Consider the following 17,947-nt stretch of genomic DNA (forward strand, 5'->3'; position numbering starts at 1 on the left):
GAGAAAGAGGGAAAAGCCTGATTAAAACTAAAGAAGAAAATAGAGACCAATTATTCTGGAAGAACTTACATTAAAAACAATAAGACACAACTACAAGCTTTGAAGTAGGAGAGTGTGGAATGACCACATTGGTGGCTTAGCAATGTCTTTCTGGATGCAGTCTTTTGTAGACATTTTCAAGGATCGTGCCTCTCTGCTAAGAAAGCAGTTAGGAGATTTATCAAGTTAAAATTATGGCAAGGATTTGACTGGGCTGGTTCTGCTGTGGAATGAAATAGAGCAGGTAGTTCAGAGAGTTATATGCAGGATAGAGTTAGCATTGGTAGGGTTTGGTTACTGATTCGGTATGGGGGCTATAAGTGAAGGAAGGCAAAGGTGACTCACAGATATCTAGATGGAAGAGCTGATTCTATGCCATTGCGTTCCCTGAAATAAGAGACAATGGGAGGAGGACCTCTTATTGTGTGTGCAGGGAAGATACTTTGTTCATTTCGGGACAGGTTGAATTTGGAATGACCACAAGTCATGTATGTATTAATAACTAATGGATAGTTTTACAATTTGGTTGGACTTTCAGGAGAGAAAGAGATGAAAAAAATATATGGATTTGGACAGTTATTCATATTACATTACAACTGAAGACATGGAAGTTCATCCCTCCTCTGTAGGGATCCTTACATAAGGATGTGTGCTATCACCTCTAAAACCAACCAACAAACAAAAATGAAATATCCTAGCCATTCTCCATCCTGAATAATCTGATTCAGGATGTATGGACTGGTGCCAAGACATTTGTTCTTTACAAAAGGTTCTTTTCTTATTCCCATTTTAAGTCCGAGTCAAGCATCATTGACTCGGACTTAAAATTTGGAGATGGAAATGGTAAATCACTCCAGTATTCTTGCCTGGAGAATCCCATGGACAGAGGAGCCTGGCAGGCTACAGTCCATGGGGTCACAAAGAGTCGGACGCGACTGAGCAAGTAAACAGCAGCAGCAAGAATCATTGATATAGAGTGATAAGACAGTCTACAAAAATAGAGTATTGATCACAGCCAAGGTTTGAAGGATTGATAGAGGAGGAGTAGCTTATCATGGAAACACATAGCCAGAGAAGTAAAAGAAAACCACAGAAATGCACTGTCACTGAAGATGAAAGGTGAGAGAGTATCATGGGGAGTCATGACCATATCCTACCAAAACATAAGGAACATTAGTAACTCACAACCTAGTTATCACAACCTTCAAAACCAATCTTATAGCTTGTAAGATTTTTCACAAGCCATGTTTCATAGCCATGGTTCCTGTGCAAATAGATTCATTTATAACAAGTGTTTTATTTCATGGTTTTTGGGTGTCCTAGGAGATAGGTGGGTGTAATCAAGGTATTAGGTGCCCAGGCTCTTAAATGAGGAACTTGATTATGGAAAGCCATAAGCAAGGCTCATGGTCTGTCATAAAGGCCTCAGGTATTGCCTCATGATTTCTTCCTTCCTTGATTTCCCTGCTAGGATTCTGAATGAGACTGCAAGCTGCCAGTGTTCTGTTGAGGTTTGTGCATTTGCATTCACAGATGTGTTGACTCTTTGCATCCCAAAGGACTGCAGACTGCCAGGCTCCTCTGTCCATGGAATTTTCCAGGAAAGAAATACTGGAGTGTGTTGCCATTTCCTACTTCAGGGTACCTTCCTGGTGTGGGGTTCAGATCTGCATCTCTGTGTCTCCTGTATTGGTAGACTATTCCTTTATCACTTGCACCAACTGGGAAGCCTTCTAGGTTTGTTGAGGTCATTAAATAAAAGAATATATATATATATACATATATATATATATATATGTATATATATATACACACACATATAGATATAGATATGTCTTATATATATATGATAAAGTAGAGTGCATGATATATCAGTTCAGTTCAGTTGCTTAGTCATGTCCGACTCTTTCTGACCACATGGACTGCAGCATGGCAGGCTTCCCTGTCCATCACCAACTCCCAGAGCTTACTGAAGGTCATGTCCGTTGTGTCGGTGATGCCATCCAACCATCCCATCCTCTGTCGCCCCCTTCTTCTCCTGCCTTTAACATTTCCCAGCATCAGGGACTTTTCAAATGAGTCAGTTCTTCGCATCAGGTGGCCAAAGTATTGGAGTTTCAGCATCAGCATCAGCGTATTCAATGAATATTCAGGACTGATATTTTTTTAGGATTGACTGGTTGGATCTCCTTGCAGTCCAAGGGACTCTCAAAAGTCTTCTCCAACACCACAGTTCAAAAGCATCAGTTCCTTGGCACTCAGCTTTCTTTATAGTCCAACTCTCATACCCATACAAGACTACTGGAAAAACTGTAGCTTTGACTAGATGGACCTTTGTTGGCAAAGTAACGTCTCTGCTTTTTAATATGCTGTCTAGTTTGGTCATAACTTTTCTTCCAAGGAGCAAGCATCTTTTAATTTCATGGCTGCAGTCACTGTCTGCAGTCATTTTGGAGCCCTCCAAAAATAACATGTCACTGTTTCCACTGTTTCCCCATCTATTTGCCATGAAGTGATGGGCCCAGATGCCTTGATCTTAGTTTTCAAAATGTTGAGTTTTAAGCCAACTTTTTCACTCTTCTCTTTCACTTTCATCAAGAGGGTCTTTAGTTCTTCTTTTTCTGCCGTAACGGTAGTGTCATCTGCATATCTGAGGTTATTGATATTTCTCCTGGCAATCTTGATTTCAGCTTGTGCTTCATCCAGCCGGTATTTCTCATAATGTGCTCTGCATGTAAGTTAAATAAGCAGGGTGACAATATACAGCCTTGACATACTCCCTTTCCTATTTGGAACCAGTCTGTTCCATGTCCAGTTCTAACTGTTGCTTCTTGACCTACATACAGATTTCTCAGGAAGCAGGTCAGGTGGTCTGGTATTCCCATCTCTTTAAGAATTTTCCATAGTTTGTTGCGATCCACACAGTCAAACCTGATTCATAGTAAACACTGAATAAGTTCCTTTTTCTCATATGCTTCCTTCCCTTTTTTCATAAAAAAGATTACATAATTATGTGGCTGAGAATTGTAAAAGAAATGAATACTCTCCCATTCACTGTAGAAATACAGTTATAGAGCCTTGCTTTCAAGCAAAGATGCCAGAAATTGTGTAACAACTCTCAACCTAAGAAATAATTCTTACCGAATTTACAAATTTGTTTTCTAATGGGAAACACGTGTTTTCTTTCTCTGCACTCCTTTTGCCAACTGTTCTTTGTTCCCTGCAGCAGTTGTCAAATTATAAAATTTTACCCAGAAGCAAGAAATCACATCTGTGCTGAATGGGACCTTGTAGAGAGACTGGGCAGCTGTATATCTGGGGTTTATTCCCACAAATTTGTTAAGTGTGTGTTGTAATTGAATTCAGTAGCTTTTCTGATATTGTTAAATGAAAATAAAAAAGCAGGTATCCATCAGAACTTTACTGTGTTCAATGGGACTTTGATTCAATGCATTTAGAGAAAGAGAATGTCATGCTACCTGCCACTAATCCAAAGTATTTTCTTCAGCTCTGGTGGAAGTCTGACTACCATTGCAATTGTGTTTCTTTGTTAATATGAAGATCATAGGAAAAACAGAAACAATGTAAGATTAAGAATATGTCTTTTGGCTCTCCTTTTACCTTCTTGCCCTCAGGGAATCACACATTCCTTCAAAGCATTACCCATGGGTGGTGATGGGACCAAGTGTCCTTGAGCTGTCTTTTGACTGTTCAAAGTCCTAAAATACATTCTGCTCAAGCTAACATTTTCCTGGAAAATCCAATATTTTTTTTTTCTTTTTGTGGCTAATATTAGAAAGATATTAAGGAGGAAGCAATGGAGTCAAGAGTACTACACAGCAAGTTATAAATATTTGAAACTTAAAACCATTAAAGAGCATATTTGAATAATTAATTACAATTGCTCCTTAATTTTTAGAATGTGTGAAGTTGAAGCCTTAGGATACTTTTTGTGCATATTCCATTTTACTTCTTCTGCCCTCCCTTGTCTTGAATCCTAACAAAAAGAATGGACTAGCAAGTCTCTGGCTTTTCTGCATGTCACTTCTTTAAGAGCTTTTCTCTGTTCAGGAAAGCATTAAAATCATTAGTGTGTAGTAATAAAATTAAAACATATCTAATATTAGTTTGAATTAGTTTCTTTTATAATCTGTTATTTAGTGAGGCAGTTAACTGATTTTTACTTACTAAAAAGTTCCTATATTTGTGAGTCTTTGTTTTTCCCGTGATAACTTTAGGTATTTGCAGTAGACTGAATACTTACTAACCTCTGTAGAGTTATTTCTCTTGGAGAATCAGTCTTCTTAGTTACTGATTAGAGTACCAACCAATATGCCCATCTTCATTTTAAATGTACAGTGACTGAGGGAAAATGACCTTAAAGACTCTCTCAGTTTGATAGTGTGGCTTTATTGTAAAATCTAAATAATTGAATAAAAACATTTTCCATAAAATTTCTGATATCTAATTAATGTCCTTCAGAGTAAATGTGGTATCAAACATTTCCTCTAATTATATTCATTAGTGGTTTCTCCCGGACAAGTTTTAATTAAGTTGTACAATGAAGATCAATACTCATTGTGTATTCATTGCAGTTTACAACAAGCATATATACTGTTCAGAGCAATTTAATTACTGTAATTGTAGTACAGAAGACTGGGCTCCATTACTGCCAAACCCTTTTTTAATAAATTCAGTAATGAAATTGGAAAAGGAAATTCTGAAAGTTCATATTTATTTATATCCTATGTCTAAACTGGTGTTATGTTAGTAGCTTAAGTAATGGAGGATATTGAAGCACTGATAATATTAGTGGCATAAAACTTTTTCATGCATACCATCGTGAATGTTCAGAAATTATTAAAATGTAAATAATTATACTTGTAATAATTATTACATTGGTTACTGAAATAATTTAGAAGTATTGGGTATTCATAATGCTCTTTTTTTCTCTAAATGAGGCTATAATTTTTATTGCTTTCATTTCCCTAGATAGGAGTAGTATTTTGATTCATAAGGAATTCTTCCAAATATGTTAACTTCTGTTAATGAAGATCATGCCTCTGATGTATTGTGCAAGGAATTGTGGAAGTGGACATTTTATAGTAACACTGTAGGTGTATACTAGGGTCTTTCAGCTTTGGTATTGGTGAAATTTGAGCCAGATAAGTCTTTCCTGGAGGGTAGGAGAATTTTGCTGTGCATTGAAGGATGCTTACTTAGTCAGTTGCATGCCTGGCTTCTTCAGAACCATGCGATGCCAGTAGAAAATGTTCCCCTACTTCCCAGTTTTGACAATCAAAAATATCTCTAGACATTTTTAGATACCCATGTTGAAAACTACTGGTGTGTGTTGATTCAGTCACACCCTCCTGATCTGCCCATTGACCAAATGATCCATTCATAAAACAGACAACTGTACATATGCTCTGAGTGCAGGCTATTTTCATAGGTGTGAGTAAAAACATGGTGTACTTTTAAGGGAACAAAACAGTTTTGTGTATTCCATGATTTGGAGATTAGAATTGGGTGTTAATGAAATATTCAGTAATATTACCTCACCCACATTTAGGAAAAGGAGAATCAGAGATGGTTTCCTGGGAAGGCAGTTTCTAAAATACGTTTTGAAGTACAAATGAAGAGTTAGCAGTTCACAAAGGGAGAAGGGTATTTGAGAGAGCTAAAGCAGCATGTGCAAAACTTGGAGGTTTGCGAAAACTCTCATACTCTCTATTTGTATTTATCTTTCTATCTAATTGTATGTAGATCTAATTTTAGATAGTTATTTTCCTTGAGGCATCAAATTCCAATTTACTCTGCATTATATGAACAAAATTATAACATAGTAGTCTGCAGGTAATTACCTAAAACACCTAATTTTTCTTTTTTTCCCTCAATTTCCAGTTCAGTAAAAATGGTATATGTAAATATGTGCTTTGCATTATGAATTTTATGAAATCATCTGTTTCTAGGAGGAAAGCAATTTTAGGCAGCACTGAAAAGTGACATGCATGTATTTCCCATAAACCTCCTAATCTATTTATTTGAAGAAAATCTTTTGACAAGACCAGCAAAAGAAAGGCAGCATGCATTCCTATTGTAGTTATTTTCATGTATTCAGTAACACGTCCCAATATTGAAAACTCCCAATAAATGATATTAGCATCAGAGCTATTATTTTGAGGTCATTCATTTATTTTCATATATGTATATTTTCTAAACCACAAAGTGTAAAAATAGTCATTTTGATTAAGGTTAATTCAAATGAGAGTAACTAAATTTTAGACACATGGAATTGTGTTGATAATAATGAATATTTCAAATTGCACATATTAAGAAGTTTACAAAGAGTGCTGTGTTTCTCATGGCAGGCTAATTAGGAATCCTCGAATTCTTATGCACATTCCTTTGTCGTCACAGAATTAAGTTCAGTTTAGCTGCCTTCACAGTAGAACACCTTTAGTTAGCTCATTTGCTCTACTTTAGTCCAAACAGATATGCTACTGCTCAGTATCAAAGGTGAATAAAATGACTCATAAAGATGAATAAACAGAACTATTTAGGTTCTGCACTCCCCTGATATTTAGTCATGTCTAGACACAGCCCTAATGACCCAGAAAAGACTAAAATGAGGACAAGGACATTTCAGTTTAATGTAGCCTAATTCCCATAGAAACCAAAAGAGCCAACAGTAGAGTTAAAAGAAAAAAATTCAAATATACCTGAAAAATTAGATTTAGTGGGGTGACTGGAAGGTTTGCAAGGTTAGAAGGTGGTGGAATATTTTGAGTTTGTTTGGTTTTGGTTTTTGTTGTTTTAAAACAACAGTTTTTTTGTTTGGGTCAATTTCCTCTAAGCAATAATTATTCTGCAAATTATATAAATAATTTAGGGAAAAAACCTTATTGTATGTAGGTTTAAGTTAATACAAGCATTCTGTAGACATACATTTTTATTGTTAAAGAGCTCAGAACTTAATGAAAATAGACAGTTGTATGTTACAGTATTGAGTATATCTGTGTTTTTTAAGGTTTTTAAGTTTTTTCTTATTTTGCATTAATAATTTAATATAGACTATTACCTTTGTGTGTAACATATGTATGCTTGCATATGTAATATGAAATAAAGCAATGGATAATAAGGGTCATTGTTGTTTCATTGTTAAGTCATGTCCGATTCTTTTATGACCCACAGACTGTAGCCCACCAGACTCTTCTGTTGATGGGATTTTCTAGGCAAGAATAGTGGAATGTGTTGCCATTTTCCTTCTCATAATAAGGGCTAAATGCACATAATTTCTGTAGGACATTGGAACATTCCATTTCTGCTATGATCCAGATTTCCTTGGTCATAATAATTTTATTTTATGTTCTCTTGTACAGTTTTATAACGCATTTCTCAGTCTATCAGTTGTTAAACCCTTAGTACCCTAGGCTTACCCTTGCAGATAAAACTGTCTTTTTATTTATTTCTTTCCTGATTATTTTTTCAATTTTAATTGGAGGTTAATTGTTTTATTGTGTCGATTTCTGTTTTACAACAGTATGAATCAGCCACAAGTATACATATATCCCCTCCTTCTTGAGACTCCCTCCCACTCCCACCATGAACCATTTTTTTGAGAATTGCGGGCATTATAAGATACTGACTCTTGAATGCAGTTAAGGAAGCTTCAGTAGCTCTGACCAGGGTTAGCCTAGTTGTTTCTTTTGGGTGCAACTACCATCCTCATTCAAAGTGGTTCAGCTGCAAAGCACGCCAGGTAGATCCTTTTAGTTTAGGTATAATATATTTGAAAGATAATGTTCTATCATCTAGGTCTAAAACATTTGACCACATTAATACCATTTGTTGTTGTTCATTCTGACTCATTGCGACTTTATGTACTGCAGCGCTCCAGGCTTTCCTGTCTTTCCCTGTCTCCTGGAGTTTGCTCAAACTCATGTCCGTTGAGTCAATGGTGCCATCCAACCATCTTATCCTCTGTCTCACCCTTATCCTCCTGCTCTCAGTCTTTCCCAGCATCAGTGTCTTTTCCAGTGAGTCAGTTCTTTGCATCAGGTGGCCAAAGTGTTGGAGCTTCAGCATCAGTCCTTCCAATGAATTTTCAGGGTTGATTTTCTTCAGGATTGACTGATTTGATCTCCTTGCTGTCCAAGAGATTCTCAAGAGTCTTCTCCAACACCTCAGTTCAAAAGTGCTTAGCCTTCTTTATGGTCCAATTCTCGTCCATATGTCCATAACTACTGGAAAAATCTAAACTACTTTAATTTCATAGGGATAGGTGATAAACCTGTTAAAATCTAAACTCCTTGAGTATCTGTCTATGTATGTATGTGTGTGTGAGTGTGCAAGTTTGTGAGTGTGGGTACGTGTGTGTGTACATACTCTTACATTCCTTCCTTTTGCATTGATGACTTCTGTCTTGGGAATCATAAATATTTTAAAGTACTCAGCCATAATTGAGATATGTCTTTCAAAAATGTAGCCAACAGTTCTGTAAGAAACACATTTTGGATTATGGTTGTATATAAGTAGAAAGTATCTTTGGGAGTGCAACAGGCACTTAACTATAGCAACAACCTTGAGAACTGCTACAATTTTCTAAGCTTGGTAAAGTCTGTAGATTTATTTCTTAATTAAATTTGCAATTTGGATTACAGATTTTGGTTAATATCACAAAAATGTTACAAGCTTGGGAATAGTTTATTGCTATTTAATGTAAATTATTTGTTAATTGCTTCATAACAGCTTTCCAGAAGAAAATAGAGTATACTTAGCTGCAATTTTATGGCTGCAGTTTAATCCCAAGATCTACAGTCTTTAAAAATAAGGACATGGTCCTTTTGAGTTTCCTGTGGACCTTTCATCTTATTCTTTTTTTTTATTAACTCTTTCCCTTTATTCTTGTTTGACCAGAGAAAAAAAAAAGAACATTTAGAGTAATGACTTGTTTGTATACTTTTGCTATAATTGTTCTCCAAATAGTTATTCAAAATCTCTTGTTCTCTTGCATCCTAATAATGCTTTCTTTAAATTGTCACTCTTGTATTCATCATAATGAATACTTAATCTACTTTCAGTTATGGAAACAATATGTGCTTTTAATAACTTTATGGAAATGGTGATGTATTTTTGTATAATTCACACAGCTTTGTGTTCTTTCTTTTTTAGTGAATTTGTTGGATTCACGGACTGTCATGGGGGACTTGGGATGGATTGCTTTTCCAAAAAATGGGGTAAGTCTTTCTGAAATTTTTCCTACAGCTTAAACTACTTGAATAGACATCATCTTAAATATTGTATAGTTGTATTCTCCGGACATTCTTGTCATTAAGAAAAGAGGAGTGTATATGTGAAGAAGAAGGAGGAGACTTCAAATTAGGTCTGATTGGGGAAAGCGGGGAAATTGAGAAGAGATTTTAGTGAACGAACAACAAATGTATTATTTTCCTCTCTGACTGTTTCTCTATAAAAAAAAAAAATGTGAAGTTTTCAGCATTTAGGAGAGTTTTAGGTTGAAGGAATCAACCTAAAACTAAACATTTTTAGTTTAGTTGATTCTAGAATCAACATTTTTAGAATTGATTTATCTGAAAAAGAAAACAAATAAATAAATAAAGAGATTTGCTGCAATATGCCCTTAGCTTGTTTGTATTGACTTAGGAAGTAAAAGTTGATGTGTCAATCAATGACCAGTGTTGAATCAAACGCTGGGAACAGTTTATTATGATTCATTCACTACATTAGGGAATTAAAATATTATAAGAAATTCCTTTGCATTCCATTGTGATTAATATCATTAGTCATCATTCAAAGGTTTTCTTTTAATTCTTGAATTTTTCTCTATTGAGAATTTTCAGAAAAGATGCTCATTGGAAGATTTTTATAACCCACCATTGTTTTAATTAGTAAATTATTGTATGGTATACATTAAAAATAAAGTCTTTGGGGTGAAAATTAGGTAAGGCGTTTTAAAATATAAACATATTGATAATATTTATAATGCTAACCATCTAAAAACACATATTATATAAAAGTATTCCGTATCTTTTGCTTAATGAAAACCACATTCTTTTTTTTTTTTTTGAAAACCACATTCTTATTATCTGATGGAGAATGAAAACATAAGTAAAATACTGTGACATAAAATCATTGTGTTACACAGAAAGCATTAACTGTATTGTGTGACTGTTATATTGAAAACAATGTAGACTTTGATGGAATATTTTTATTACTTAATGACTTTAAACAATTTGAATACTTAAAAATTATATAGTATATACATGAATATATTTTTAAAATTATGCATACTAATAATATTTCATATGACCTTGAAGGTTAATTTCAATCTAATTAAGGAATCAAATATCATAGCGAATCTGGTTATAATAACCAAAATAACCAAAACTTAAAATCTTTTTCCACTTGATGAATATGTTATGTGTATTTGTCGTTTATTTAGAACATTCAGTTCAGTTCAGTCATGTACGACTCTTTGCAACTGCATGGACTGCAGCACATTAGAACATTATTTCTGTGGAAATAGGATGTGTGTGCTAAGTCACTTCAGTCATGCCTGACTCTTTTTGACTCTGTGGACGATAGCCCGTCAGGTTCCTCTGTCCATGGGATTCTCCAGGCAAGAATACTGGAGTGGGTTGCCATGCCCTCCTCCAGGAGATCTTCCTGACCCAGGGATTGAACCTGAATCTCCTGAGGCTCCTGCATTGCAGATAGATTCTTTAGGACTAAGCCACTGGGGAAGACCTGGAAATAGGACGAGTAGTATTAATTGTTCTAATGCCTAATAATACATATGTTAACATCCTCATCTCTGTGTGCTTTCTCTTTTTCATTAAGTTGGTATTTCCTTTTGGTTGTTAAATATTATAGTTACATTTAGAGGTATAATATAAATAAAGTAATACAAATAGATTGTTATGATATTAAAACATGAAGGTAAACCATGTGAAAAAATTCTTATTTAATTTGTAATTGAATATAAAAACACTCAGTTTTGTATTCAGTATAGCCAGTGCCAATATAAAGGTATTCACTTAATCTGTCTTTTATTTTTCTTATGTTCTTCCTTTTTCCATTTTTTTCTTCCTTCTTCCCCTCACTGGCCACCTCTGAGTTATTTTCTTTCTTTCATCTTTAAGTACACCTCCTATACAGGAAGATGTCTAGCTAACCTCCATCTATGAGAACCTGTAAATATATTTTGTTCTCTGTATTTTTTTCACATATCAAAGATGATTTATTGCATAAATATTTTGAATTGCCCTTTCTGAGAAGAGGCTGACATATTGGGATGAAATTAAATTTTTTAAAGCCTCAGAAAATTTGTCACATTCTCTTTGAATTTAGTTTTGTATTTCTCATATTTCCATTCAGTAGTTATTCAGAAAAGTTTGGACAGAGTGTAACTGTGAGGGTAAATCTGATGTAGTTGTTGTTGCAGCTAGATAGTTTTAGGGAAATGACTCAGTTTTAAATGTGATTTCTGTATAAAGCACAATTGACTTCTTTATGAAAACATTCTCTTTTGATTTGGGAATGAGCTATTTCCAGGCATTCTAAAAATCTCGTCCTTACTTTTCATTTCTGTTATAATTGTTTGTATATTGCTAATTTTGTTCAGAGTTTTTCGAAGAGTATTTTTTTCCAAAATGCTTGTAATTTTTTGAGTGGTTTCTTTTGAAACCACTAGCTAATATAACCACACTGCTAATGCCTGGTGTTAATATAGTAGAAAAAGAAATTAAATTAGAAAAACTTAGTGAAATGTGCACTTATCCAAGTATGAGGAATGTGTGTGGAATCCAGGTGTTACATTTTGTGTTAAACTCACCCGAATGCAAATTGAAGAAACTTTTAAAATTATATTTTCAGGAAAATAAGATAAAAGTACAAGCAATTTCAATAAAATTTGCTTGTACTTTTTATATATTGTTATTAGGTTGAGTCATTTATGAATAGATAATTTAGCTAACTGAAATATAGATCATTGACATAATGTTAGCAAAAATTCTTTAGTAAAGATATCCAAAAATTTTCTCTTCCATAAAAGTCATGAAAAAAACTGAAAAGTATTATAAGAATCAGCTTTTCAGGACTCTGGAAATTTACCGAACTCTTGGAGTAGTTCTGGGAACAGTCAAGAGAAGGACTAAATCTTGGTAGAACCGTAAGTTTGTGGCATTTTAAGGTAAGCTGTGCTCTTTCCTGCCTCTTCAGCTCTTTAAAGTAGCCTTTAAAACAAAGCAACAATCTGCCATCAGGGTGAAAATGGTAGTCGGGCAGGTACTAGAGGGGGGTGAGTCAGGCAGGATACTCTTCAAAGCCTTGATCTCAGAGGATTGCCATTATATATAGCCCAATAATGCCGTAAAAGAATACTCTCCTGAGACTGTCTTGACTAGAGTTCCTCCAGTCTCAAAGGCTTTACTTTACTAAGTAAAGAAGAATATTCTGGATTTTTTTTTTTTCTAGAACATTTTCCTGAACTTCAGACCTTAGGAAAAAATATTTTATTCTTTTATTTTTAGACTAATCAAAATAATACCTTAAATGTAGGCCTGAGAATTGGGCAAGTAACTTAGAAGAAACACTTACTCATCCCTGTAGTCATGTACACACACCATACACTTCTTAGAAAGCATCAGTGCACCTGTTGTCCTCTCTCTTCTTTTTTTTTTTTTTTTGCTTTTGAACTTTTAGATTTCTTATGGCAAGCTCATATTTACCACTATACAGTGTTTCTAAAACTTGGCTCAGTTCCTGGCATATCACAGAACTTCAATAAAATATTTGTTAGAAGGATAATCTTTTTTAATTTATGAAATGGGTCATACGTTACTGATATGTAGTTCTACATGTAGATTAAATAAGTGTGACAGAAAGTAGAGCTGGGCAGTGTTGGCTCCCAGTACACATCCTTTCTTTGATCTTTCTATTTTTGTACTGGGATCCACTAGTCCATCAGGTTTTTATGTTTCTTTGTTTTTGACTCTATCTGCATGGATTCATTGTCAGCACTTAAAGACTGGGCGATTTCATGTAAAATCTGAATTTCCAACTTTTCTGTTTAGTTGGAAGCTTCAGAAAGCCAGGGCTGGCAGATTTCCATGACCTCTTCAGCCCAAAGTTGAGCAAAGGCTGCTATTGGAAGACTAAGAAAATTCTTCTGTCTGACTCAGATTCCCCCTGCTTCTCTTCAATTATTTAAGCTGATAGTCTGCAATATTGACATTTTCATGGAGTCGTTTTTCAATATTGCACAAACATTGGGATTTTGTTTCAGGAGGGGCTTTATTTTTTAAATTTTTCTCACTGTTACCTGCTGAGAGAGTTTCTTCCTAGTTTTGTTTGAGTACTTATCTTAGGGCACATCCTTTGAAATTTGGCTTTAGCTTGTACTTTGTAACCACAGTGTTAGACTCTGTGTGTGTGTCTTCACCTTACAGTAGTAATTTGGAGTCTCTTTCCCTTTTTCTTTTCTCTTTTTTTTTTCTGTACATGTACTTTGTTACAGAAAAGTTAACTTTTATGTATATTCACTGCATTCATTCATTCAACAGATATATATTAGGCCCTTAGCTTGTGGCTAGAACTCTTCCAGGCACGAACTATCAAACTATGTGTGACTGACTTAGTTTGTGCCTGGTTTGGTTAGTTAGTTATAGTACTTGTTTAGTTTGGTTAGTAGGTTATATATGTATACATACTAGAGCTATTAATAGTTATAGTAGTGAGAATGAGTCAGAGCCTAACTTCTCTTCTCTGCTATAACCAGGGTTATTATAGTGTTAGGGCAATGTGATAACTGAAATGTTTTTTATTCTTTTCTCTCTATACTTGTACAGAAGTGGCAGAAAGATTACAGTTTTTGCTCAAGGTCATGCAAGTAGTTTGTGACACAGCTGGGAGGAATATGTATGTGTTCGGCACATGTGATAACATGTCATTCTTTCTCATTGTCTTGCCATAAAAAAGTACTTTTATTTATTACATAAATTTATTTGGTACTAACAATGACAGTGTAAAAAGAGATAATTAGTATTTTTTTGCAGATGGAAAAAATGAGGCTGATTCAGTGTAACTGACTTATCCAGGGGTATTCAGTTGGAAAGAGATTGAGACCATTTTAAACCCAGGTCTTCCAGGATACTGATACTCCTACCAGGAGGTGAACTCCTCCAAACAATTAGGTCTCCAGAGACATAAGTTGTTCTGGATAGTTCTTAGACTTCCAGTTTATATAAAAGAGGAGTTGATGCTGAAGAGAAAATTCACCTCAAAGAAAGTTTTAAATGAGCTAGAGTGGGTTCAGTTGTTGCTCAGTTGTGTCCAACTCTTTGCAACCCCATGGATGGCAGCATGCCAGGCCTCCCTGTCCATCAACAACTCCCAGAGTTTACTCAAACTCATGCCCATTGAGTTGGTGATGCCATCCAACCATCTCATCCTCTGTCGTCCCTTTTTCCTCCCACATTCAATCTTTCCCAGCATCAGGGTCTTTTCTAATGAGTCAGTTCTTTGAATCAGGTGGCCAAAGTGTTGGGAATTTCAGCTTCAGCATCAGTCCTTCTAGTGAATATTCAGGACTGATTTCCTTTAGGATTGACTGGTTGGATCTCCTTGCTGTCCAAGGGACTCTCAAGAGTCTTCTCAACACCACAGTTCAAAAGCACCAGTTCTTTGGCAATCAGTTTTTTTAATAGTCCAACTCCCATACCCATACATGACTACTGGAAAAACCATAGCTTTGACTAGACAGACATCTGTTGGCAAAGTAATCTCTCTGCTTTTTAATATGCTGTCTAGGTTGATCATAGCTTTTCTTCCAAGGAGCAAGCATCTTTTAATTTCATGGCTGCAGTCACCATCTGCAGTGATTTGAGAACCCCAAAAAATGAAAGCTCTCATTATTAATTGGTATTAATAGATCATAATACATTTGAAAAAATGTATAACACATGTGTGCATGCTAAGTCATTGTGACCACATGGACTGTAGCTCAACAGGCTGCTCTGTCCATGGAATTTCCCAGACAAGAATACTGGATTCGGTTGCCATTCCCTTCTCCAGGGGATCCTCCTAACCCAGGGATCAAACCTGGGTCTTCCACATCCCAGCTATATCTGTAATTTCCTCTGAATCTTGGAGACCTGTGGGAATCTCAGCTTTCCTGCCTGTTAAGCAGGGATGAGTGGCTATTATGTCATCTATCGTGTAGTGTTGTTGTAGGATAAGATAGGATAATGTACCCAAATGGACCATGTCATCCCTCAGCCACTAAAGAAATAGAAAAGATAATGGTTGATTAAAAAGCTACTTCTGTATCCCTGTTTTCAAGACAGAATCAGAAAGCAATATTTTGGTAGTTAAAAGGAACAGACACTCAGCTCTCTCTTTGGCATTTGACAGTTCAATGAAATAAGTAACTCTTCGCAGTTTTTATACCTTAGCTCCCAAATGTAGGACTCAGTACTCCACTTCACTTAGAATAAAATAAAGAGCGGATTTGTAAACTATTTTTTTTTCTCTGGAACTGGTCTTTATTGTAGACAGAAGCAAAAAGAAACAAGCAAAACGGGGTGACTTCTGGCTTAATTGATGTAAAATATCAATGCATTTGTTTGCATTTGTTGCTGCTGTTGTTTAGTTGCTAGGTCATGTCCAACTATTTGTGACCCAATGGACTGTAGCACGCCAGGCTCCTCTGTCCATGGGATTTTCCAGACAAGAATACTAGAGTGGGTTGTCATTTCCTTCTGCAGAATATCTTCCCAACTCAGGGTTTGAACCTGTGTCTCCTGCATTGGCAGGTGGAAACTTTACTGCTGAACCACCATGAAAGCCCCAGAATATGCATAGTTACTCTCAATTCTAGATTTCACTGCTTATTTGAGTACATATTTTTTCCTACATAGAACCTTTTGTTAGCATTTTATTTTTTTTTTTCATTTATTTTTATTAGTTGAAGGCTAATTACTTTACCATATTGTAGTGGTTTTTGCCATACATTGACATGAATCAGCCATGGATTTACATGTGTTCCCCATCCTGATCCCCTCTCCCACCTCCCTCCCCATCCCATCCCTCTGGGTCTTCCCAGTGCACCAGGCCCGAGCACTTGTCTCATGCATCCAGCCTGGGCTGGTGATCTGTTTCACCCTTGATAATATACATGTTTTGATGCTGTTTTCTCGAAACATCCCACCTTCACCTTCTCCCACAGAGTCCCAAAGTCTGTTCTGTACATCTGTGTCTCTTTTTCTGTTTTGCATATAGGGTTATCATTACCATCTTTCTAAATTCCATATATATGCGTTAGTATACTGTATAGGTCTTTATCTTTCTGGCTTACTTCACTCTGTATAATGGGCTCCAGTTTCGTCCATCTCATTAGAACTGATTCAAATGAATTCTTTTTAATGGCTGAGTAATATTCCATGGTGTATGTGTACCACAGCTTCCTTATCCATTCGTCTGCTGATGGGCATCTAGGTTGCTTCCATGTCCTGGCTATTATAAACAGTGCTACGATGAACATTGGGGTGCACGTGTCTCTTTCAGATCTGGTTTCCTTGGTGTGTATGCCCAGGAGTGGGATTGCTGGGTCATATGGCAGTTCTATTTCCAGTTTTTTAAGGAATCTCCACACTGTTCTCCATAGTGGCTGTACTAGTTTGCATTCCCACCAACAGTGTAAGAGGGTTCCCTTTTCTCCACACCCCCTCCAGCATTTATTGCTTGTAGACTTTTGGATAGCAGCCATCCTGACTGGCGTGTAATGGTACCTCATTGTGGATTTGATTTGCATTTCTCTGATAATGAGTGATGTTGAGCATCTTTTCATGTGTTTGTTAGCCATCTGTATGTCTTCTTTGGAGAAATGTCTGTTTAGATCTTTGGTCCATTTTTTGATTGGGTCATGTATTTTTCTGGAATTGAGCTGCAGGAGTTGCTTGTATATTTTTGAGATTAATCCTTTGTCTGTTGCTTCGTTTGCTATTAGTTTATCCCATTCTGAGGTCTGTCCTTTCACCTTGCTTATAGTTTCCTTTGTTGTACAAAAGCTTTTAAGTTTCATTAGGTCCCATTTGTTTATTTTTGCTTTTATTTCCAATATTCTGGGAGGTGGGTCATAGAGGATCCTGCTGTGATTTATGTCAGAGAGTGTTTTGCCTATGTTCTCCTCTAGGAGTTTTATAGTCTCTGGTCTTACATTTAGATCTTTAATCCATTTTGAGTTTATTTTTGTGTATGGTGTTAGAAAGTGTTCTAGTTTCATTCTTTTACAAGTGGTTGACCAGTTTTCCCAGCACCACTTGTTAAAGAGGTTGTCTTTTTTCCATTGTATATCCTTGCCTCCTTTGTCGAAGATAAGGTGTCCGTAGGTTCATGGATTTATCTCTGGGCTTTGTATTCTGTTCATTGATCTATATTTCTGTCTTTGTGCCAGTACCATACTGTCTTGATGATTGTGGCTTTGTAGTAGAGCCTGAAGTCAGGCAGGTTGATTCCTTCAGTTCCATTCTTCTTTCTCAGTTGTTAGCATTTTATATTGAGGTTCTCAAACTTGTTCAGTCTCAGCTCATTAGAACATAATTCTAACAGTAATACTAAGATCAGGACTAAGGAATAAGGAATAATAAAGTGGTGTTGAGAATTAATTGATTTTATGATTGACTCTATTGTCATCCCTCTGTTTTTTAATGTTTGTAATAAGATTTTGTCTTAAATACTTGTTATTTTTTAAGCCATTTGCCTTATTTAAAAAATTAATATACTTAGTTTTAGGTTTGCATAAAAATGAGCAGAATGTATGGAGAATTTCTATACACAACCTCAATATTCCCCTCACCCTTTCCCCACTATCATTAGCATGTTGCAT

The 17,947-nt window shown here is 35.7% G+C and overlaps 1 protein-coding gene across 10 annotated transcripts in view; it reads left to right on the plus strand.

Annotated features, from left to right (window-relative positions):
- The window catches only part of EPHA5 (EPH receptor A5), a 372,969-nt gene that overhangs the window by 22,043 nt on the left and 332,979 nt on the right, over window positions 1-17,947 (plus strand). For all 10 annotated transcript variants that reach the window (XM_020893703.2, XM_020893705.2, XM_020893704.2 and 7 more), the window contains exon 2: window positions 9,214-9,278. In XM_020893703.2, coding sequence (XP_020749362.2) covers window positions 9,214-9,278 — 65 coding nt within the window. The remainder of the gene's footprint in view (window positions 1-9,213; window positions 9,279-17,947) is intronic.

Source organism: Odocoileus virginianus, chromosome 29 (genome assembly GCF_023699985.2).
Source record: "Odocoileus virginianus isolate 20LAN1187 ecotype Illinois chromosome 29, Ovbor_1.2, whole genome shotgun sequence".
Classification (NCBI taxonomy): domain Eukaryota; kingdom Metazoa; phylum Chordata; class Mammalia; order Artiodactyla; family Cervidae; genus Odocoileus; species Odocoileus virginianus.